Genomic DNA, 15,513 nt, shown 5'->3' on the forward strand with positions numbered 1-15,513 from the left:
AGTAGGCATTTTATCCTTAGTCAAACAAGAGTAATAGCAATGACAATAAAAACATGCTTCTTTTCAAAACTCAATTCACAACCAAATGTTTATTCAACATAATTGCGCTGTAAAATAATCCATTAGAATCAGACCAAAGGCTGTTTAGTACTCCACCATGTCACAAAGACATGAAATCAGCATGAGACATGGGCATTAAAACCAGCAAGTTGTACAGGTTTATTACAGTACCTGCACCAACCCTTTGACTGCCCCAAAAACCTTTGTGTACAACGAATTAAAACAATACAAACTTTGGAAAGTCTTCCATGTGGAAAATTCAGTGACGCATTTCATGTCGAGACACATAAAAAGGACAGTCTGATTGGATAAGCCCGGTCGATATAAAACCGGCATTCGAATTTGGCCCTAAGGCCCTAACAGACAAATACAGAAAAAAGACCTCATGATCAAAAGTCTCAGAAAGTTCTGATTGACTAGTTATTTGAGACAAAGGGACACAGGCATCGACTTAAACAACCCATTATTTCAACCCAGAGCTTCCCATGCATTTTCATAATTTTGACAAACTACATTTCATTATTGAAGATTAAGTCATTTTAATTCTAATGTCTAAATGACTTCTAATAAGAAAACACACTCACCGTGCCACATTTATATAGACCCAAGTGTTTTTTGTTCACTGATCAAAAAATGAAGATGGCATAAGTCTTCTGGTCTTAAGAAAACCATCTTATGAAAAGAAAAAAATTTTGCCTCAAAAAGAAAAAAAGAGCAAAGGCATGCTCATTTTCTGACTGTATCAGTATGAATCATATGGTGAATATGGATACGCATGTCCTTTCAAAACACCTGTAATGTTATGCATATCAGACATACTTCTTCCACATGATGCACATTTCAAAACAAACCTTATGTGACTGTCTTTTGATCAGATAACTGATTTGAATTGATGAGAGCTCTGCTGGACAGTCCTGCAAGCTCTTTGTCCTTGTTTGTCCATGTGAAGGTTCAACACACTAATACTGGGAGTCTGAGTCCGTTTCAGTGTTGGTCCGTGTCCCCATGTCTCTTTGCACCGGTCCAAGCGTGGTGGAGGGTTGTATCTGTTGAGATTCTTGAGTCACCACAGCCGTTCTATCCAATGGTGACGCCGAAGCCACACTGAAACTTGTTCTTACGGTGGTTAAGGAAGGCGCCTAATGCTAGTGATAGAGGAAGGGGTGGCAGCTTCTTTTCCAGCGTCGCTCCCACCACCCAGTTGCTATCTAAAGAACCTGAAGAACAAGAGGACAGGGAAGCTAAGCAATGGATCCAAACTGGAACAAACTTGAAAGTAGGTATCACAATCTAAATAAAAGCAAAATCATGATACCTCTTACAGCAACAGCTGCAATTTAATGAAATAAATATAAAAGTGCTGCATGTTTAGATTTTTCTTATGTGTGAGCATCTCATTATCCACTGATGTTTGATCGTCTCAGTTCACAGTAGATTTTGTTCCATGCCAACTCCATCCCTCTATCTGCTCGATGTTTGGATGATTTTAATATTAATTTGTGGACACAATATGCACTAACAATCTTCCCAAACTTGTAATGCACTTAACATTCCGATTAGCACTGATTCCAAAATAATGCAGCCCAACATAAAAGTGTGCAAATAATTTAGATCAAAGTCAACAAATCGTTTTGAATGCAAGTGTTGCAAGAAAAAAAAAGTGTTTCAATACCTTTAAAAAGCAGATTTGCTTTAGGTACATCCAACTGATAACCGAATGACACACTTGTGTCCTGCATCCTTGTGCTGGCCTCAAACTCTACCCCAATCTGGAGCTGTTCAAATTCAAAGGAGTGAGTTTAATCTTATCTCAAGTAACAAATCTGTCATTTAATACATCTATTGACTGTATGAAGTACCTGCTCATTAGCTTTGTGGTAATATGATGCATGTGCACCAGCTCCTCCAACAGTCAACGTGGCGACATAGTTACTACCTGAAGATGAAAACATACTGGCCCAATCAGTACATTCAATAGAATTATGATTTTCTGATAAACCTTGAAATGTGACAAAGAATGATCTGCAAATGACCACCTGTGTATCTGCCCACAAATGATGTGACGGTGCCCTCTTCTCCTGGCCTCCTGTGATAGACCAGTTCACCGCCCAATACCAAAGCAGGAGACAAGGACTGGAGGTAGTGCGCCACAAGGATACCTAACAGACCAAACATGAAAGTAAATGCAAGTTCCAACAGATAAATGGTTTCCTCATAAAACTATTTAAAAAATTTGGCGTCAGTAAGATTCGTTTTTTTTAAGCAAAAATGCATTATTTTATATGACATCAAAGAAAGAATTATCAATTTTCCACAGAAATAATAAAGCAGCACAGCATATGAAATGTTTCTTAAGCAGCAACTCGGCATATTAGAATGATTTCTGAAGGATCATGTCATATTAATTTATACCTCAGCGTCATGGTCCGCTTCGACATGCTGTACACATGCAAACCGCTAGTCTGCGGTGTCTTTGTGTTATTTTATATTAGAAGGTGCAACATTAACATTAACACGTTTAAGGCATTCGTCAAATCACAACACTGGATTGCTGGCCAATCAGAGCACACCTTGTTTTTTCCAGAGCTATGAGCTTTGTAAAATCGGCGAGGCATAGAGGAGAAACAATAATGCACATTTTATGGAAAATAATGGTTTTAAACTGCATATACACATTGCATTACACCAAATACACAAAATAATGTTATTTTTTATATGACCCATTTAAGGTCCAAAATTGTTAGGAGTATGGACGAGGACTTTTAAGAGTTTTAAGAGTTTCTTTAGCAGTGGAGAAAATGGACAAAACTTGAAGAGGGAGAAGAAATGTGTTGCACAATGCATGACAGGGAGGTAATAAGTAATATCACCTAGGTAATACACATTAAATCGTATAGGGATCATATTTGTGACCAATATTATTAAAGACATGCTAACATCTCCAACACCGCGCAGAAATGGAAGTAATCACTACATTAACATTTGGCATCTGGAAAAATGCAACTATGCAGCAGTGATGATTTGAGTCTGTCACAACCTTCAATAAGCAAAGTGATCACTCAAACAATTACAGCACTTTCAGAAACGTATTGTGTTGCTGTTCATTTTCTATAAAATGCATCAAGCATGGTAAATAAAAAAATAATGAATTCATATACATATATAATGTGTGTGCGTATATGTGTGTGTGAGAGAGTACGGTAATTTCAAAGTGAAGGCTTATAATAAAAAGCCTTGGAACTAATAAAAAGGGTTGGAACTAAAATCTGCAGGGCTGCGGCCCTCCAGGAACTGAGTTTGACACCTCTGGGATAGGCCTATAAATCTCAAACCATGTCAAGATTTTATAAGCTGCTAGTTTGGTCTTTCTAGGCAAACACATCTTACACACTGCATAATAGAGCTTAAATATGGCCAGGGCTACACTTCATTTCCTTCAAGTTCAACTTGAGCAGAATACGACGGGTTTGTTTTCAGCTGGGTCTGCACCATAACGCCTGTCTTGTCCATTATTTACTTAAATAGTTTCCAGGGACCAATTTATTTATTTTTATACATTTTTTTTGTAATTAATGTGTTTTGAAATGTAGCGAAGTACAATATTTCAAACAGAATATACTTTAGTAAAATTACAGGTTTTAAAAACTACTTTAAAAAGTAGAAATACACAAAAAAAGCTACTCAATTACAGTAACGTGAGTAAATGTTATTTACTCTCCACCTCTGCAAGCCTCCCAGTTTTCATTCAAAATATCTTAAATTGTGCTCCGAAGACGAACAAAGCTTTTACGGGTTTGGAACAACATGGGGGTAAGTGATTAAAGGGGGGGTGAAATGCTCGTTTTCACTCAATATCCTGTTAATCTTGAGTACCTATAGAGTAGTACTGCGTCCTTCATAACTCCAAAAAGTATTTAGTTTTATTATATTCATAAGAGAAAGATAGTCTGTACCGATTTTTCCCGGAAAAACACGAGCGCCTGGAGGCGTGACGTGTGGGCGGAGCTAAAGAATCACGAGCGCCAGTTGCGTTGAGAGCATGTGGAAGCTGTGACAGCTGTGAAGGCTGAAACTGAACGAGAGCAGCAGCAGCAAGGATTCGCTCCGAGCGGGGCTCGAACCCGGGTCTCCGATGGGAGGCGGACGCACTAACAAGGAGGCAGAGATATTTTAAGCAGTTTTACTCACCGCCTGCAGTTCCAACACACGATCGCGACCCTTTTTCGTTGGGATTGCATCATCCTTAAGAAATAAACGATACGCAAATCCGTCGTCAAACTGGGCTTTGTTTGTAAAACAAGCATTTTAGAAATTCAGGGAACAAACACAAACACTTGCACAACTCCGTTGATGCTCTGTAAAAATAAACTCCATCCACTGGTCCCTTAATGCTGTTTTTTCTTTGGTAATCTGTGCAAGGTTGTCTTGCCCTGGCAACCAAAAACACGCTCCTTTTGTGACATTTCGCGAAGCTCTCGCTCTGAATCTGATGAGTGATTGTCTGTGCACAGCCTCTCTCTGCTCTGCTATACGGGAGCGCGCGCTCTTACTGCAAACGTGCCCTCAGGACCCATATAAGGAAATTCCGCTCCATCTAACGTCACACAGAGCCATACTCGAAAAAAACTTTCCGAAACTTGTGACAAACCGGAAGGAGTATTTTTGGAACAGAAAAACTCCTTCAAACGTACAACTTAATTTTTGAAACTTTGTCCATGTTAAGCATGGGAATCCAACTCTTTAACAGTGTAAACAACTCAGTATGCATGAAATAGCATTTCACCCCCCCTTTAATGACAACATTTTCAATTTGGGGTGGAGTATTGCTTTAAGAGAGAACATTACAAAAATCTTACAGACTCCAAAAATAGACAAAACATCTTGTATTCTATTTTTGACTATAGCAACTGCAAGGATATGTTACCAGATCCAACGAGAACATCTGGGTTGCCAAGGGTAACAGAAGCTGTGAAGTCATCGCCATGATATTCTGCATCACACTGCCAGTTTACAAACTTGTGCTGCTGCGTCTGTAACACATCATTTATTCAGGCAATTAATAATAATACACTATGCAGCACTGCATCTCATTTTCCACAACAACAGATCTCTGGACAAAAACACAATTTTAAAGACATTAGATCATGTGATTGGGAATAACTCCTTAAAGCCCATAAAAATATTTATTTCTTCTCACCATATTTTCAGAAATTATTTTTCTCACAATACGAGACAAACTAGTTTAGCACACAACTGATCTAGCTTACATTAACTGAACAATACATCTGTGTCATAGAAAACTATACCATGCGTTTGTGAACATAACAGCAAAGTCGTGCATACCTGCATTGCCACTTTAGAGCGAATACGGTTGGTAAGCTGATGGATGATCTGTGCGTTCAGACTGCCTGTGTTGTCCATGTCACCAACCATGACCGGAAAAGACTGAGAAGGACAGACAAAAAAAAGGAGAGGCATTAACATCACATCCTACTCAGCATTTCATTCTGACACAATATTGGCATAGCAAGTTGACGAAAACTGCTTCAAAGGGAAAAATTTACATTAAAAACAATAGTCCTTAAAAATAAAGATTGGGAAAGATCATTGAGTCAGGATTCGAACCCAGGACAACTGTTGTGCAACAGCACTGTATGTTGGCACACTGCCCACAAGGCTTTCGGCACCAACATAAGTTTTGTATTTTTATATATTCTGACAGGAATTTTTATAACAAACTGACAGGAAAACACCAGTCAGTTAAAAAACAACTAAAAGGCTCACCTCTGCAGGCCCGGTTTGTTTGCTGCCCACATATGTGGCTCCAAATCTGTAACCTGAGTCCCCCAAGGTGCTTAGAGTAATTGTGTGACTAACCTGAGGAAGCAAATGAAGATGGGATATTTTTTTTGACATTCTATCATTCATTTCTTAGTAGTGGTTGACCAATATATCACCAAGACCGATATATCAGCCAATACTTGGCATTTTTTTTAAATCGGCATCAGCCGATAAGTTTTCCGAGATATCGGCATCAGCTGTCAAAAAACAATATCGGTCAACCACTACTAAGTAGTAAAAATTGAATTGTGTGATAACTGACCTGGAAGTGATTACTCAAGCCCTTGTTGACAACCAATCGTACCCCCTCAGTCTGCACAGGGAAGACCTCTAAAAAAGCAGACAGAAAGACCATAAGAAAACATAGTATAGATCAGAAAACTGTAGAAGGTATGTCAGAAAATTACCCTAAGACAAACCTTTGCATTTCCGATGACACTCTTCAAATGTGCCGGGGTTGGGGCGAGAGGCCTCTGCGTCTGTCCCGGGCTGCCCCTGTGTGCCCGAGGAGGCTGGGACTGCAGACACTGGGGGCATGGTGAAACCTGGGGGTACGGTCACCAGACCTGCGCCCCCTGAGGCTGGGGGTGGGTTTGGGGTGCTGGCAGCCAACACACTGCCCATGCTGAAGAATAATACAAGAGTACAGTAAGATTGAAATAGCATTACATGTTATCATTAGCTGACAAGAACCATAGGGCATAAAGGTCACGTCACTACAGTTAGAGACAGACTGGCAGGAAACAACATATTTCTAGTTCCAACAACTACCAAAGTGTCAAAACCGAATGAAAACCTTCATCTCTCCCGGCTTAAATAGTTGACAACTAATTTACAGTCAAGCTCTCTTGGCATGAAAGCCAGTTCTGCGCGCAAAGCAACAACTAGAATTTGGCACATTAGAGAGCAGTAGTGCACTAGCATGTGGAGAGCTTCCTTCACGCCTCATTGGCTAAATAGCAGGTACGCTAAGGTTAATGCTAGCTAACTAGCTAACATGCTGTGATATAGAAGAAAGAGTGGCACATATCTGTGTGAGACGCGAGAGAGAGGCTGTATTATATGCTAGCTAGACAGTCGTTTATATGTGGCGGACTAATAAATAGCAAGTATATGAATGCACTTTATGTAACTATTTGTAGGCCTCGAACTATACTCACGTTTAGTAATGCTGTCCAATTTACACTGCTGAGGCACCGGTAGGATTCAAGGGACAACCTACGTCACCGATGTCTTGGCCCGCCCATTCCTGCTGTATAAGGAGATGATTGGACAAAAGACACCACAACATCCTGATGATTGGATACCGAGTATGGCGTCCTCGTGAGGTCATCGGGGAACGAAATACGACGGCACGTGACGTATATTCTCCACTCCTCCAAAGTTGCTCTTCAAGGGTATGAGATGTACATTTGCAGTTGTTCTTGATACATGTTTTCGTTGTGTTACCTTAACACAACAATTAAAAAATAGACTAAGGGATGGGTACATACAGTAGTTTTGTTGAACTAGCTGCTGTTTTAATTATATTCCAGTTAATGCAGAATTGTGTATTCTTCAGAAAAGCCAAAGCTTTACCTGTTATATTATTTTATTGCAAACAAGATTTCTTGAGAATTTGTTTTCCTTCATCAGAGCACAAATATAATCTGAAAAGTTTCAAATTGTTACATGGCCTCAAGTAGAAGGTATTATTAATCTCTCTCAGAAGTAGCTCTTTTACACATTTTATCCTCCCAAAGAAGCTGAAGTGCTTAAGAGATTGATGTCTGGAGTTTTTTCTATTTCATTCAAGGAGCCCCACACTAATCTGTGTTGTAAATGGCAACAGTGTTGTAACCTCTTTGTCTTGCTCAGCCTTGGTATGGTGTAGGTTGAGCCTTGGGGCTTTTCCCACTTTGACTTTATAAACATTTAATGTGAATTAAGTAAATGTTAGAGGGAAAAACAGCTTAATTCAACTAGATTTTACCTGATTTAAACAGAATTTTGAAATTGTAGATTGAGAAGAAACAGTTTAAAATGTAGCCATTTAAACTAAATTTATCTGGTTGGTAAAGGATCTTAAAAGTACAAAATAAAAAATGGCTTAAAAAAAAAAAAAAGATTAAAAATGCACATATGGCACTAAAAGTATGTGAAAAGTCAAATCTGTCAACTCCCTGTACTATGAAGATTTAATTTACACTAGTGATTTTGGATCGGTTCCAACTGAGTCACTGGAGTGATAATATTAGTTTAATTGACGCCAAGGTATTTGAAAGAGAAAACAAACATTTGGAGAATATGCTGGACTTTATTTTGCTTAAAAGAGAAGGGACAGAATAGGCTGGCATTAACATTTGGAGCAAAAAGCTTTGGCCATTCTCCCATGAATCCTCGCAGTAAAACATACATGTCCAAGAGAGCACAATTCAACACATACAACATGGGACACAAAAGTTTACACTTCGAGAGTTACCAACTTTATTACAGCTGCCATTTCATCACAGCATCTGTGCTAATATGTTGTAAAAACATTACTTCGTCCGTTTCTGTGCATTAGACACCAGCAGGAGAAAACCCTAATCTGATCAATCACATTTCATTGTTTTAATAAAATAAAACCTGACTGTATGCTTCAAAAGGGGGGAAAAAAAGAGAAACTTATACACTGAACAACCTAAACACCTTAAAATTGAATTCCGGTCTCACCAAAGATCTGAGCTGGGGTACCTGGTTGTTGGACAAGTAAACCTATCGCTCACCCAGCCAATGCTGAGTTAAGTACTGTTCACTACCAATAAGCTGGTGGGTCAAACAAAGGACAAGTGATTTATGGTGTTGAGGTATTAGAGAAGTCTATATCTAGCACATAACTTCCACTTACGATCCTGACCAAAGCAAATTTTAGTTTTTTTTTTTGCACGACAGACCTATAGTGCTCCCTCCTACCCAGAGGAAGTATATTATGGAGTAAGGCACTTAGAGAAACAGAGACGGCCAAAGTGAGCATGCCGACGCAGAGACTGACTGAAAAAAAGGGGGGTTGAATGTTTCGATAAACGTTTGGGAAAGATGACAATGTGGCGAGTCAGAAGTTAGCCAAAGAAAATGCCGAAATTATGCCTGTTTGGATTAGAACGAAAGCACAGTCCACTCTCCAGAAGATACACACACAAAGCTGTGAACAACCTATAGAAGACCATTATGAATGTGTTAAACTTCCTCCCTGGTTTTTTCTTGATCAACTGTAAAGCTAAGAGTAAAACTCGTTCATTATATAATGCACAACAACCTTCCACATTAGGCGCTGGATAGACAGCACTAAATGTACTGCTTGGGAATTAGTTTTTGGCACCCTCTTCTGCCTGTATTTTCCATTTCATTGGTTGTAATACATAAAAGGGGGAAAAATCCTCATGAACAGCAGTTGTGGATGGTGAATGGTCTTTGCCAGAGCTTTGGGTCTAAAGAACAGTGGCTTATTGTGCTCCAAATGGATAAAAGGGTAGGCTGCCTCAGGTATTCTATCAAGACCAACAAAACCTAATGAGACTTTATACTGGCCCCTAAACCTGTGGCAGCTGATCACATTTTATCATGGCAGTTCCAGACCCCTGAAGCAATTGTTGAGAAAATAAACTACAATAAACAAAAGAAAACAAGTTATCTTTGCGTCCATCTTCAGTAGAAATTGTGCAGAATGCCAAGCATTGGTCCCTTTATTCTCCTAAAAGAAAGGGAGATATTGGTATGATGTCACATCTAAATAAAAGAACCAGGTCTTCAGATCAGGTCATTTAGGACATGGGCTTCTTACCAGTAAGGGTTAATTAAGCTCGCCTGCTTTGTGAGCAGCCTCTTCTTCATCAGGGTTCATGGAGTGAAACTCCGCCACATACAGGTTCTTGTCAATGCTGCTGGGTATGGGCTTTATGTCAGTCATCAGCTGGTCCTCAATGCCCTTTAGGTTAAAACGATCTTCTGAGGTGATCAGGTTAATGGCCAGACCCAGATGACCGTATCTACCTGAGAACATATAGAAAACACGGAAATAAATGACATGTAGATACACAACAACAAATGAGCAAAAAATACAATAACCCCATAAAACAACCAGTCAAATCCTGAGCTGGCGGTTACCTGATCGACCAATGCGGTGCAGATATGTCTCTGCATTTTTGGGGAAGTCAAAGTTGATGACTACATTGACAGCCTGGATGTCAATTCCTCTTGTGAAAAGATCTGAGAGAGGAAAGATCCCATCAAAAAGGTTTCATAAGCATTTGGGGAAATCCCTGAAAACAATTCTACGAATGTGGCTATCCGTACCAGTGCAGACCAGGTTCCTACACAGTCCGTTTCTGAAGTCATGGAACACACGATTTCTGTATTCCTGTGATAATATAAAAATATTTTAGAAAAACTAAAAGTCAAAGCATACTCACCAAGGTTGCATTTAGCAAAAGTACATTAAGAAAAAAAAAAAAAAAAAAGAATAATAATGTGAAATACAATATGGTCTAATATGTTGAATTGGTGCTCAAACATTTCTCAATATTAAATATAAAAAAAAGAAAGTTGTGCCACTTGGTATTTGTGGTAATTAAACCGTAATTTCTTGAAAAGGTTTAATATATTCTGAAGCTGACCTGCATCATCTTGGCATGGATATAAAAGCAGGAATAGCCAAGTTGTGTGATCTTCTTGGCAAGGAGTTCCACCCTTTGGGTGGAGTTACAGAAGATGATTGACTGGTTGATTTGGAGCTAGGAAAGAAAAATATATAAAATAAAAAAATAGAAGGAGAGGTAATTAAATGACTTGTTTTCTTCCTAAGAGTTGAGAAAAAAAAAAAAGACTTTAAGACAATAGTTACTCAATTGCAGTATGCCAAAGATCATCTTGCACAACACCAGACAAATGTAAGGCATCTCTGTAAAGGGAATGGTCACTTACCCTGGAGAACAGTGTGTTGAGACAGTGCACTTTCTGTCTTTCTGTCACATAAGCATAGTACTGAGTGATGCCTTTCAGTGTCAGCTCATCCATCAGATTGATTTCATATGGCTTCTGAAGGTGTTTGGACTACACAACAGGAGAGTGTCATTAGCATGATTAAACAAGATATCAGAAATAATATATAAGAAATAATCCTGAATATAGTAAGACATTTAACTTCAGAAAGACTAGACTGATTATATAAACCAAGATATTACAGCAAGTAAAGCTCTCACCATGAACTTCTGCACACTGATGGGGAAAGTGGCAGAATAGAGCAAAACCTGGCGGTTTTTGGGCAGGAAACTGATGATGTCCTCAATGATCACCACAAAGTCTTGAGAAAGCAATTTATCAGCCTGTATACATAAAAAAAAAAAAGAAGAAGAAAAAAAAAGGAACTTCAATTTTAGCATTAGAAAATATAATTAGAAATCTTCCTTGCATTACTTTTCTCACCTCATCCATCACAATCATTTGAGCTTTGTCAACCTTGGCCACACCTTTCTTTATCAAGTCAAGGATCCTTCCTGGGGTAGCTATTATAACATGTACTGGAGAGACAAAAAAAAAAAAAAAAAAACAATGTAAAGGTTAAAAAGTGTGGGGGGGCTGTATTTAAGTACATTTTATCTTCTAAATTCTTTTAAATAAGTTAAACTCAACTGTCAACATGACTTTCCCTGTATGTGTGGATAATTATCTAACATCACGTCTCTTTGAGGAACAAGGAAGTACAATTTAAGAATTACTTAAAATGACTGTGTCCTGGCAAAAGGACAAGACTTCAGAAAAACAGTCAATAGGTGTGACATCAACAAAATACTTTTACTGAAGAATGTACACACATGACTGCCTGTAATTTTAAATGTTACTGTAAAAGGTGTTTCTCACTTTAATTTTATTACCCACATCACTTTAGCTTTGTAAACTCTAGTAAAGTCAGTTCTGTGATTAGTAGTAAATCTCCATCATCTGTGTTTAGGTGGAGCAGCATTTACTTCACAGAGCCTTAGTTCTCTGACAAGCAATGCAAAATCGCCTTCATAAATGGCAGATGATGTAATCGTAGGATTATGAAACCGAACTGTGCTTCACTGAAAGATACACGACTATCGCAACTTCTGCCTCATCTCAATTTATCGTCTTTGCGATTTAATTTCAATTAATTGTGCAGCCCTAAGAAACTCTCAAAGATGTTAGAAAACTCATCAATTACCAGTCTCGTCAAGACGCATAATATCATCCCGCAGGCTAGTTCCACCTGTCGTAGCCATGACCTTGACGCCACCAAGGTGCTTGCTCATGTTGATACTTATCTGGCTCACCTGCAGAGCCAACTCACGAGTTGGTACCAACACTATGGCTAAAATAAAGTTGGGAGAAAAAAAAAAAAAAAATCAAATTTAAACTAACATTCAAAAACATGGGGTCATCAAGATGCAAAGAAATTAGTACTGTTACTTTTATTCATCAAGGACGATTAAATTGAGCAGTTACAGGCTTTTACATAGTTACAAAATTGTATCATTTCAAATAGATGCTATTCTTTTTAAACTGGTTATAACAATCCTGAACAGAAGTATCACATTTCCACAAAAATATTAAGCACAACTTTGTTCAAATCAACAATATTTCTTGAGCACCAAATCAGCATATTCAAATGATTTCAGAATGATCATGTGATGCTAAAGACTGACACTAAAATGTAATATATATAATATTTATATTATATTCCTACCTTGAACATAATCTTTCTTCAGGTCAATCCTTTCCAAGAGGGGGATGAGGTAGGCTCCGCTTTTACCCGTGCCATTTTTAGCTCGGGCGAGTATATCCCTCCCTGACAAGACAATAGGAATACTCTCCTCCTTCAGGGACAGAGAATGTAGGAGGAAAAAAATAAAGATCTCAAGACAGGCTTATTTGACAAACATGCTGAAAGTCATAAGCCAGGCAGACAAAACCAATCAACCACAGGTTTTTATAAATGTGTATAGTATAATAAGAGTACAGTATATGAAGGTATTTAACAGTGTATACAAGTTAGAATACCTGGATAGGGGAAGGCTTCTCCCAGCCCATTTCGAAGATGCCCATAAGCAGTTCCCTCTTAAGGCAGTAATCTTCAAACTCATTTCCTTTGGTTGCAGTCACATCCTGTCAAAAAGGAAGATGTTTAAAGTCAAAAACTGAGAGTAAGTGGACCAGCACCAATTTCAAATACCACCATCTAATAAGAAAACTTACTGTGGTTTTCATTCTCATGTCTTTCGGTGGAAGCTGCAGGCACTTCTTCCAGTCATCACCAAACCTAGAAGAAATTGTTCATATTCAACTTTGTACAGTTGTACTCAAACATCTTAAGTTACTTGATTGATGAACAGTCTTCAAAATATTTTAAATAATTAAAGATTACCTGATACCGCCACTGCTTTGGGGTATACTGCTTCCTTTCTGGGACATCCCAGGTGTTTTTCCTGACTGTGATGAAGTAAGCGATCCTGACTGGAGGTTCATGGGCTTGGACTGTCCATTCTGTTTGCTCATTGGCATGACTGAAGCAGGGATCTCTGTTCTCGCTGTAGCCATTGTCAGATTTTTTCCCCTCAACGGTTTCAAACAAATTAATCTTTTTGCTTTGTTTTTTTTTTTTTTTTTGCTACTTTTCAGCTATTTGTAAAACTGTTTTACGGTTACGCTCACTGCGCTTTTGTGTAAACAGTTTCTGGTACGTACAGACCCCTTAAAAAGAAGAGTGCCTGGCGTATAATTTTTTTTTATAATAAGCTCTCCCAAAATAGGAGAAAATTATATTTATATGAATAAATATCTCACAAGCCTATAGCCAACGTACAAAATAACTAGCAAACAGGTAACTTGTAAAATTCAAGTCTTGCACAAGGATTTTCAAAAATGCAAGTTTGCAAAAAATCTATTAATGCTTTTCAAAAGTCACTTTTTACGTTATCCCTGAAAATGTACAAAGTATTCACTTATGTTTATTTCTAATTCTTTTTTTCTTTTTTTTTATGGCTGGATTGCAGAAATCCTGTAGTACCCTCTGTATTCCTTTTGGTATCAAAAAATATAAAGTATTTACATTCAAAAGCACAAGGCTCAGCTAAAGGTTCTTAATGTGCTTTTAAAACTCCCGTATTCTCTTCGTCTTGGAGAATTTCAAACTTTGCTCAGTATTACTTGCTCCTCCTTAACCTGCTGAAAAACTCCAAACTGAGGGATTTCAAAGGTGGTAAATGCAGGATTGCAAGTCAAAAAAAACGTTAAGAGTCCATTAAGTGTTTCCACTCTTGGCTTCGGGATGTCTCGTTTTTTCCCTCACAGTTCCTGAACACTTAGTGGAAGAATATCTGGAACACCTGCCAAATATTAAAGACATAAAATTATCATCATATAAAGCATAACCATTTCTTGCAAGGAGTAAAGGGGTAGTTTCAAATTGTCTTTAAATACTATTGAACAGAAGTGTTCGAATTAGAATAAATTGAACAGAAATAAATATTATGTATATGCCAAAATACTGCTTTGCTTTAACAATGCAAAGTAGACGCCTTTATCGAAAGCGACCTAACTTCCAAATGGTAATAATTGAATGCTTTCAACACATTCTGCTATCAAGGCACCCACGTTTAGCTAACAGTTTCAAACACTTATTAAAAGTGTGAAAGCACTTGGAACTCATATGATAAATTGGATTAATAACGCATCTGATTAAAGTCGACGAGGATTTAAGCTAATTTACTAATCGCTAAAGGTTTAACGTTAAGATCTGAAGCAAAAAGTGTGCGTCAGCGTCATTAGTTGTTTGTCGAGCTAACCGACCTAGCCGACAGGCACCACAGAGGTGGTTTAACGACAAAAAAGTTCTCTCCCTTTCAGATTCAACGCTTGAGTTCAGTCAGAACAGTTCAAAACATTAAATAAGGACGACATAACGCAGCACACTTTTTTTCTGGGGACATGGTGAACTGTGTTTCCTGAGGAGTGGGATACAGGTGAACTATATTTGAAAGTATTAAAAAGCATGCTAGCTCAACCTGCCAGCGGTTACATTGTTAAGACAGGTTAGCTTAGCTAGATGCTAACGAGAGCGCAAGAGAGACCCGCTATGCACGTTGGGATAGATAACTGTCGAATTCAATTATATTTATATCCAGGTTCGTTACCTCCGAATTTTGAAGGATTTGAATCTTCAAAGACGTGATTAATTCTTCGAACGCTTCTTGAAAAATTCTTTGTTGCTGTGGCTTTTGTCTCTTCCGTCTAGAGTAGAGATTTAATATGGCCGTGCGCTAAATCGAGCTTGGAGGACATATACGCACGACTCGAAATCGACCAATCAGGTGACAAGAGTTTGAATTTGGTGGGCGGCACCATTGTCAAATCCGCCTCCGTACTTCTATTTATGTATTTTTAGAATTTCTGCCTGTTTTTATTCATACTCGATTGCTTGTTTATTTTATTCATATACCACAAGTTTAATATTTCATACCAAGCAGGCTCTTCAATGACATGGCCATTTTTTTAGTTGTGAAATATTTAGTCATGTTTGAAAAAAAAAAAAAAAACTTTTGATATAAATAGTTTTCACAACAGATATATTGAAAT

General features: G+C 38.1%; 2 protein-coding genes across 2 annotated transcripts; both read right to left on the reverse strand.

The window, feature by feature from the left end:
* Positions 1-70: 70 nt before the first annotated feature.
* Positions 71-7,207, reverse strand: LOC127975383 (mitochondrial import receptor subunit TOM40 homolog). The gene is made up of 10 exons (XM_052579419.1): positions 7,062-7,207; positions 6,321-6,526; positions 6,164-6,231; positions 5,845-5,937; positions 5,404-5,505; positions 4,985-5,090; positions 2,097-2,219; positions 1,920-1,996; positions 1,733-1,835; positions 71-1,277 (listed from the first exon to the last, which is right to left on the reverse strand). Exons 2-10 carry the CDS (start codon positions 6,523-6,525, stop codon positions 1,138-1,140), a joined length of 1,017 nt encoding a protein of 338 aa, XP_052435379.1. The 5' UTR covers position 6,526; positions 7,062-7,207; the 3' UTR covers positions 71-1,137.
* Positions 7,208-8,177: 970 nt separating this feature from the next.
* Positions 8,178-15,238, reverse strand: LOC127974971 (probable ATP-dependent RNA helicase ddx6). Its single transcript, XM_052578617.1, has 14 exons — positions 15,072-15,238; positions 13,304-14,264; positions 13,135-13,198; positions 12,940-13,044; positions 12,626-12,755; positions 12,104-12,250; positions 11,344-11,438; positions 11,121-11,243; positions 10,843-10,971; positions 10,536-10,652; positions 10,216-10,279; positions 10,027-10,128; positions 9,704-9,912; positions 8,178-9,613 (listed from the first exon to the last, which is right to left on the reverse strand). Exons 2-13 carry the CDS (start codon positions 13,474-13,476, stop codon positions 9,713-9,715), a joined length of 1,449 nt encoding a protein of 482 aa, XP_052434577.1. The 5' UTR covers positions 13,477-14,264; positions 15,072-15,238; the 3' UTR covers positions 8,178-9,613; positions 9,704-9,712.
* Between the last annotated feature and the right edge of the window lie 275 nt (positions 15,239-15,513).

The sequence above is a fragment of the Carassius gibelio genome, chromosome B16 (genome assembly GCF_023724105.1).
Source record: "Carassius gibelio isolate Cgi1373 ecotype wild population from Czech Republic chromosome B16, carGib1.2-hapl.c, whole genome shotgun sequence".
NCBI lineage: Eukaryota > Metazoa > Chordata > Actinopteri > Cypriniformes > Cyprinidae > Carassius > Carassius gibelio.

Bases quoted from the DNA above. Each gene is read 5' to 3' on its own strand.
- LOC127975383 (XM_052579419.1), bottom strand. From the start codon at position 6,525: ATGGGCAGTGTGTTGGCTGCCAGCACCCCAAACCCACCCCCAGCCTCA. The intron at 1,997-2,096 runs GTGGTCATTTGC...TTTCATCTTCAG, and splicing joins ATTTGTGGGCAGATACACAG to GTAGTAACTATGTCGCCACG. The intron at 1,836-1,919 runs GTACTTCATACA...GAATTTGAACAG, and splicing joins ACCACAAAGCTAATGAGCAG to CTCCAGATTGGGGTAGAGTT.
- LOC127974971 (XM_052578617.1), bottom strand. From the start codon at position 13,476: ATGGCTACAGCGAGAACAGAGATCCCTGCTTCAGTCATGCCAATGAGC. The intron at 13,045-13,134 runs GTAAGTTTTCTT...CCTTTTTGACAG, and splicing joins ACATGAGAATGAAAACCACA to GATGTGACTGCAACCAAAGG. The intron at 9,913-10,026 runs GTAACCGCCAGC...ATATGTTCTCAG, and splicing joins GCACCGCATTGGTCGATCAG to GTAGATACGGTCATCTGGGT.